This window comes from Carex rostrata, chromosome 2 (assembly GCF_964058835.1).
Source record: "Carex rostrata chromosome 2, lpCarRost1.2, whole genome shotgun sequence".
In the NCBI taxonomy this organism is placed as follows: domain Eukaryota; kingdom Viridiplantae; phylum Streptophyta; class Magnoliopsida; order Poales; family Cyperaceae; genus Carex; species Carex rostrata.
Genome location: NC_135919.1, coordinates 11,884,328 through 11,893,157, shown reverse-complemented (window position 1 = coordinate 11,893,157; position 8,830 = coordinate 11,884,328). Strand labels below are relative to the sequence as shown.

Here is an 8,830-nt window from a genome sequence, read left to right as displayed (position 1 = left end):
GACATTTAATAAAATATCCGTGGAGACATTCTCTATCATTTCTAAACGGTTTTTTACTTAAACATCCGTGTAGAAAGTTAAAAGATTTGCTATTTAAACTGAAAATGTGTTTTTTAAATAATTATCTAATGGAAGTCGGAACGACGTATCTTCAAACTCTGAAATTTTATTATTTATAAATATTTGAGTTTAGATGCAAAGCTTAAAAATATAAAAAAAACATAAAAAGATGTCTTTATATTTTGAACTTCCCGAGGCGCGCATTTTTTTCTGCGTATGTATAGAATTTCTACACGGATTATTAATGAAATAACCGTCTAGAAATGTCTTCCTTCACGGATTTTTAATTAAATATCCGTGTAGAAATGGTTTGCGCGAAATAAAATGCGCGCTGGATCGGCCTGGTCACTTTCTTTTCAAAATCCCTTCGTCTCCTCTAAACCCTAAACCCTCGCGTCTCCTCCTCTCTCTTTCCGTGGTTCCTCTCTCTTGGTGCTGCCACTGTTGGTGTTTCGCTCTCTGTTTCCACTCTCTCTTGCTCTCCTCTCATCTCGCCTGAACCTCTAAGCTCCTCTCGCTCGCTCGGTAGATTGTAGAAAGAACGATGACACATTCAGGTGAGGAAATGTAGAGAATGTAGCTGTGATGGATAATGTAGAAGGAGAGAATGTAGCTGTCATGGAACAAGAGGTCTCGCCGGCTCGGCCTGAAAAAAGGAAAAGAGGTCCGACAATGTGCAAGTAGATCACTGAGTAGACAGAAATATTGCCAATCGAATTCCGGAAGAACGGCTGTGCGAAGGGTGAAAATCGGGCAAAGTACTCAAATTTTTGCCCCGCCACAGTGAAGAAAAATGCATCTATCCTGGTTGAGCGCTGGGATAAGTTTGATGAAAAGAAGGACAAGGACCAATGGTGGAAAATTGTGAAGGTAAAGTACCTAACAATTCTTTTTTTTTTGTTTGGAGTAGATGAACTTACATGCAGTAGTTTTGTTGTCAATCAGGACCAGTGGAACATCCTGGACGACCCAAAAGACAAGATAAAGGAAAAGACCTTGAAGATAATGAATGAAGCTTGGAAGCAATTCAAGAGCAGGTTGAAAACAGTTTTCATGGATCAAGGGAAAGATCCGTTGCCAGTGTATCCTTGGCTGACACAAGAGGTGTGGGAGGAGTTCCAAGCTTTGAAGAAAACAGAAGAATTCAAGGTATGTAAATTTAGGTAACTCATTAGAGCATCTCTAACAGTGATTGCTTATGGATTGCTTATGCTGATGTGTCAATTGTTTTTGTAATTGTTGGGTTGTATGGCTATTGCTTATTTAGCAATTGTTGGAAAGAATTGCTTAATAAGAAATCCTTTTCTAAAAGATGAGTTGGCCAAATGTTTAATTCTTATTGGTCAAATGTTTAATTCTCAATTGTTTGGTTGATTGCACCAATGTAAGAGTGGATTGCTTAATTTTTAAAATTTTCATAATTGCTAATTTAGCAATTAATTTCAATTGCTGGATTGGAGATGCTATTAGTTTTTGTTCTTTCTCAATCTGTACTCATCTTCCTTAAGTAATGGATTTACTTTTATATTTTGTTCTTTCTCAATCTGTACTCATTTTCATAATTGTTTAAATGTTAGTGACCAATCAATTATTTATATCATGTGTATAGCACTCAAATATATACTCTAATGTAAAATGATGATTTTTCAGGTTCCTAGACCAGAAATGCCGTGAGACCGCATCGAAAGGTAAGGTGAACTTGTGTGCACTTTTGGACCCCGGCAGAATTAATGGAATGATGTTGGAATGGTATGAGGATGATTGTGTCGACTACTTGCGTAAAGCGATGCATCATGCTCGTGGGGATCAAAAGAAATTTCTTCTCCTGCCATACAACCAAAGGTAGGTTACTTGTAACCCTTATTAATTGTTTATATTTTCAGTTAAAGAATTACACAATGAACCATAGCAAACACTTGTGTCACTATTACATGCTGAAATATATATGTCACTAATTTTATGCTAAAGTACTACAATTCTTCTCCCCCCACAGCTCCCACTGGTGTTTGTTGGTGATTGTGCCACTTGAAAATACGATTTATGTCATGGATTCAAGCCGGCCCGACAAATCCATCACCACTCAGCAGTCCAAAAGAGTCATGCCTGTTATAATTAAGTAAGTTATCTAAATATCACTTGGTTTGATTTTTTTTTTTATAATTGTGGAATTGCTAATTACAGTCACTCAATTTTGTAAGGGCTTTTTGGCAATATCTTAAAGAGGGTGGAGTGCAAAGCACGGGTAAGAGCAGAAATAAAATGAATGGGCTCTGGAAGGAGGTGAGCACACTATAATTTTATAATTTCATATTTTTGGGTCCAAAAATTTATTGTGATTCTGACATAGGCTGCTGAATGTAAATTTCAGTGCCCGCAACAGATTGGCGGTTGGGAATGCGGTTATTACACGATGATTTTTATGTTTCACTTTGTTGAGAGCATACAATTCAAATGGCCAGAATATCCGGTATGTAATTCATATGTTTTGCCTTGACTTGTCCATACAATTAATATTGATTTCCTCTAAACTTGTTTTATTAGTTGCATTGTTATAATTGCAATAATTTATTTCTATAAAGCAAAACAAGTTGGGGTTTCGCGGGGTGCTAACCAAAACCCGTCTAGGCTTAAGCTGCGGAATGACCGTAGAACAAAAATTTCTACAGCCAACTTAAGCTCAGGATTAAACGGGGTATGTCAGGAAACTTTCCAAGGCGGTCCACCTTCAGTATTCCTTTGGCATCAAAACCCAATTTAATCCTTTTACAGATCTACTCCATGATTGATTTCTAAAACTTTAATCTACTTACCAATTAAATAGATTAATATAGCATTTTTATACCTTGTTACCAAATCACAGTTGGAATGCAGACCGAGCGAGTAGAGCCTCACCAGGGAAGGAATCGACTCGGAGTATCACACGTGTGATACCTCTATCGGTTATCCACCATGACTAACCGGAGAGCGATTTATTTCTTCTACCAGAAATACCGTAAACCGCGGAATTCTGTAAAAACACTATTCACGGGAAAAGACAAAAACCCGTAAACACGAATTTTCGGTTGCTAGTTTCATCAATATGCAAAACTGATATACTGCGAAATTCGGTAAAACACTATTCATCGATCCCGTAAATATACTTCACAACAACTCGCAAGATTATACGTCAACTACGTATAACTTTCTTTTCTCAACCGAAACACTATTTGGGAGAGAAACCGAGAAAGAGAGAAAATACTGATCCGTTTTGACACGAAACGGTATGAGTGAATTAGCGATTTTTCTCTCTACCCCACCACCCCTATTTATAGGGTTTAGGGTCGGTTGCCAAAAGACCAAAATGCCCTCCAAGTTCGGCCTATTTACAAGATATGCCATTGAATGGATAATGATGACATGTCATGTGAATAAGATCGATGACGTGTCATCTGGATAGGATCGATGACATGTCATGCGGATAAGCACGAATCTGAAAAGATCCGAATGCCCTCGGCCCGAACACAAATAATGCTCGTATAATTATTCTGAACAATTATATATATTTTTCTTGCGGTTGTTTGTTTCGGTATCGATGACGTGTCATCTGGATAGGATCGGATGACATGTCATGCGGATAAGGACGAATCTGAAAAGACCCGAATGCCCTCGGCCCGAATACAAATAATATTCGTATAATTATTCTGAACAATTATATATATTTTTCTTGCGGTTGTTGTTTCGGTAATTTATACAATGTGTCCTGCACATTTATAAATTAACTTGTTAACTTTTATACAACGTGTCACACACGTTTATAAATTAACCAATGTTTTTGCTTGTTATTTTTACATAACATTTATAATTTAATTATAACACGTATAATTAATTATAACCATCTTACTATTGATCATAACCAATTTATAATCAATCACAATAAGATTCTCCGATTAACTCCTATATGGTGTGACCCAATAGGATCTGTGTTATGTTGGTAAATAGAGTTAAAACTGTTTTAACTTCTATAATCATGAGCGGCATCTGGCAACACATCATGACCATCCAATTACACAGATGATGCTGTACAGTACAATATCACGATCCAGTAAACAATTTACTTGTGTCTGTTCTTCTGTCTCATAGCTATCAGATTAGTTTCAAGGTAGATGTGCGTCATCCTTGCTAACTGAATCTTTTCTTGATCTTGAGCAGATTATCAAATATAATTACTTTTGTAATTATACCGCTAGCAGATAATCTTACTCTATCAAGGGGCCCAGTGATGCTATAGCTCGTATAGAGATACGAGAGACAAATAGTATTCTTGGTAAACCATCACTACCTCAGCTAAGCCATTTATACCGAAGAGCTACCGTTATAACTGCATTTTACCGACAGCGTTTGATAACAATCACACATATACATTTCTTAGTAGGAAAGATGAATACCTCATACTGTAGAACTTGACACTGAATGAAAACATAAATGACACGAACACAATTATATTTAATGTTTCATTCGGGGTCTGTCAAATACCATGTTCCTAGAACATGTATCTATGTGATTAAAATGACATCTCGTGTCAGGTGGTTTGTAAAACTTAACCATCTTTTAATCCACATACTAACTTTATCGCGGTAATTAGTGTTCCTGCTAATTTCCTTGGTCAGTGACTTTTTAAGAGTATATATTATCTATATTATGGAGTTTCACAATTTCAGTCATGAACTCGAAATGATCCATAAATTCAATAATACTCAAGGCAACAAAATGATATTAATCATCCAATTCATGAACAAAGCTTTATGATAAATTATCGTATTATTGACTTCTAGATTATTACACTAACAAAACAGAGATGTAGTTGCCATATTTTTGTAACTTGCATGTTTTGAATTTTTTGTAGTATTCATCAAAGTCAAAGAGTTACTCCAAGGAGCAGTTAGATCACTTTAGATGTATGTGGGCAGATTTTTTTATAAAACAATTTTGTAAACCATAATATGGATTTGTATGATCTTTGTATAATTTAGTGTACATGAATTTTGTATTAGTTTTTGATATAATTTGGAAATTTCCAAAATTTAGGGGTTTTGGTATTCTTATTTTGGAAATTCTCTGTTCTGGAATTGATCTGATTTTAAATGGCTGGCAAAACTGGAGGCTAGCCAAAAAAAGCAAAAAATTAAAAAAAAAAGTAGTTCAATTATACACGGACATTTTAAAAATTATCCGTGGAGAAAGGTTTTTCCACATTAAAAAAATAAAGAAGAAAATTAATACATAAAATTAAATATTAAAAAATATTAAAAAATAAGAGAGATGCACGGATATTTAATTATATATCCGTGTAGAAAGGTTTTTCCAAATTAAAAAAATAAAGAAGAAAATTAATACATAAAATTATATATTAAAAAAATATTAAAAAATAAGAGAGCTACACGGATATTTAATTATACATCCGTGTAGAAAGATCTTTCAATATTAAAAAAATATTAAAAAATAAGAGAGCTACACGGATATTTAATTATATATCCGTGTAGAAAGGTTTTTCCACATTAAAAAAATAAAGAAGAAAATTAATACATAAAATTATATATTAAAAAAATATTAAAAAATAAGAGAGCTACACGGATATTTAATTATACATCCGTGTAGAAAGATATTTCAATATTAAACAAAATTAAAAAATAAGAGAGCTACACAGATATTTAGATAAATAACCGTGTAGAAATCTAATTGTACACTGCTTTTTATGTAATAATCAGTGAAGCTCGGTTATGGAAAGCGCCAGTGTCAAGGATTTGTAAACGGCTGTGTATGTAATAATCCGTGTATCTATTCAGTAATTGTACGCGGTAAATATCCGTGTGTATATATACAAGGATTTCTAAACCGTGACAGCCCACACAGCGGGAAATTCGTGTAGCTCGCTTGTTTATGTCCGTGTATAATCACTTATTTTGTAGTAGTGTTTTCAGAATGATGACATGATACAACCCATTCTTCGAAACATATTTTCGAAGTAAAATCTGAGGAACCAAATTTTTGATTTTATACATATATAACATGCTAAACCACTTTTAGAGCTCGTGCTGCAAAGACTTTCAATTGAAGTGTTGTATGAAAGTTGCAACAACTCTCTTCTCTTGCCATATAAAGACAATACTAGAGTGTTGCAAAACACCTTCAATTGGAGTATTGTATTAGTGTTGAAACCACTATCTTCTCTTGACATTTAGAGATACTACTAGAGTGCGGCAAACACCTTCAATTGGAATGTAATATTAGGGTTGCAACCACCATCTTCTATTGTCATATAGAGACACTACTAGTGTGCTGCAAATATCTTTAACGAGTTAGGCTAATATGACATTGGTGTTATTTGAAACTAAATAACACCAAATCTTAAACCCTTAGATCTGCTTTAAGATTCGTAATATCCGCTTTTACTGTTCAAGCACTTTATTTTGTACGAATCTTAAAGCAGATCTAAGGGTTTAAGATTTGGTGTTATTTAGTTTCAAATAACACCAATGTCATATTAGCCTAACTCATCTTTAACTTGAGTGTTGTATTAAGGGTTACAACTACCCTCTTCTTATGTCATGTGGAGACACTACTAGAGTGCTGCAAACACCTTCCATTGGAGACACTACCCTATTCTCTTGCCATTTGGAGACACTACTAGGGTGCTGCAAAGACCTTTAATTAGAGTGTTGTATTAGAGATGCAACTACCCTCTACTCTTGCCATCTGGAGACACTACTAGAGTGATGCAAAGACCTTCAATTGGAGTGTTGTATAAGGCTTGCAACTACCCTATTCTCTTGCAATATGGAGACACTACAAGTGTGCTGCAAAGACCTTCAACTAGAGAGATGTATTAGGGTTGTAACTAACCTATTCTCCTGCTATTTGCAAACATAACTTGAGAGCTGCAAAGACCGTCAATTAGAAAGTTGTATTACAGTTCCAACTACCCTCTTCTCTTGCCATCTGGAGACACTACTAGAGTGCGGCAAACACCACCTTCAATTGGAGTATAGTATTAGGCTTGCAATCACCATCTTCTCTTGTCATATGGAAACACTATTAGTGTGCTACAAAGACCTTCAAATATAGTATTTTATTTGAGTTGCAACTAGCCTATTCTCGAGATATGGAAACACTACAATAGTGCTTTGAAGATCTTCAATTGGAGTGTTGTATTGGGGTTGCAAGTATATAGGGCATTTACAACCCGAATGCAACAGTCCAATTGAAGGTGTTTGGAACACTCGAGTAGTGACTCTATATAACAATATAATCGTGCATTTACAACCCAAATTTCACACTCCAATTGAAGGTGTTTGTAGGACTCTGGTAGTAACACTTTATACCAAGTTAATAGGGCATTTACAGCTCTAATACAACACTCTCATTGAAGGTGTTTGGAGTACTCTAGTAATGTCTCTAGATGGCTAGATAATATAGCATTTCCAACTCTAATACAACACTCCAATTGGAGGTATTGGGAGTACACGAGTAGCCACTATATATATCAAGATAATAGGGTATTTACAACCCTAACACAACACTCCAATTGAAGGTATTTGGAGCACTCTAGTAGTAACTCCATATAGCAAGATAACGGTGCATTTATAACCCTAAAACAACACTCCAATTGAAGGTGTTTCGAGCACTCTAGTTGTGACTGTATATAACAAGATAATAGGGCATTTACAACCCTAATGCAACACTCCAATTGAAGGTGTTTGGAACACTCGACTAGTGACTCTATATAACAAAATAATAGTGCATTTACAACCCAAATTCCACACTGCAATTGAAGGTGTTTGGAGGACTCTGGTAGTACCTCTCTATATCAAGATAATAGGGCATTTACAACTCTAACACGACACTCCCATTGAAGGTGTTTGGAGCACTCTAGTAATGTCTCCGGATGGCGAGATAATATGGCATTTCCAACTCTAATACAATACTCCAATTGAAGGTGTTGGGAGCACTCGAGTAGCGACTATATATATCAAGATAATAAGGCATTTACAACCATAATACAACACTCCAATTGAAGGTGTTTGAAGCACTCTAATAGTGACTCTATATAGCAATATAATAGGGTATGTACAACCCTAGTACAATACTCTAATTGAACGTGTTTGGAGCACTCTAGTAGTGACTCTATATAGCAAGATAAAAGGGCATTTACAACCCTAATATAGCCCTCCAATTGAAGGTGTTTTGAGCACTCTAGTAGTGACTCTACATAGCAAGATAATAAGGCATTTACAAGCCTAATACAACACTCCAATTAAAGGTGCTTGGAACACTCTAGTAGTGACTCTATATAGCAAGATAATAGGGCATTTACAGCCCTAATACAACATTCCAATTGAAGGCGTTTGGAGCACTCTAGAAGTGACTCTATATAGCAAGATAATAGTCCAACTCTAAAAAAACATTCCAATTGATGGTGTTGGGAGTACTCGAGGAGTGACTATATATATGATGATAATAGGGCATTTACAACCCTAATACAACACTCCAATTGAAGGTGTTTGCAAAACTCTAGTAGTGATTCTATATCGCAAGATAATAGGGCATGTACAACCCTAATACAACACTTCAATTGAAGGTGTTTGGAGCACTCTAGTAGTGACTCTACGTACCAAGATAATAGGGCATTTGCAACCCTAATACAACACTCCAATTGAAGGTGTTTGGAGCACTCTAGTAGAGACTCTATATAACAAGATAATAGGGCATTTACAACCCTAATGCAACACTCCAA

The 8,830-nt window shown here is 35.4% G+C and overlaps 1 protein-coding gene across 1 annotated transcript; it reads left to right on the top strand.

Moving 5' to 3' along the window:
• The first annotated feature begins 645 nt into the window (after window positions 1–645).
• Window positions 646–5,038, top strand: LOC144547936 (uncharacterized). Its single transcript, XM_078296625.1, has 7 exons — window positions 646–724; window positions 971–1,097; window positions 1,711–1,902; window positions 2,054–2,176; window positions 2,259–2,340; window positions 2,429–2,527; window positions 4,943–5,038. Exons 1-7 carry the CDS (start codon window positions 646–648, stop codon window positions 5,036–5,038), a joined length of 798 nt encoding a protein of 265 aa, XP_078152751.1.
• Window positions 5,039–8,830: the final 3,792 nt, after the last annotated feature.

Bases quoted from the DNA above. Each gene is read 5' to 3' on its own strand.
- LOC144547936 (XM_078296625.1), top strand. From the start codon at position 646: ATGGATAATGTAGAAGGAGAGAATGTAGCTGTCATGGAACAAGAGGTC. The intron at 1,903-2,053 runs GTAGGTTACTTG...CTCCCCCCACAG, and splicing joins CTCCTGCCATACAACCAAAG to CTCCCACTGGTGTTTGTTGG. The intron at 2,528-4,942 runs GTATGTAATTCA...AATTTTTTGTAG, and splicing joins TCAAATGGCCAGAATATCCG to TATTCATCAAAGTCAAAGAG.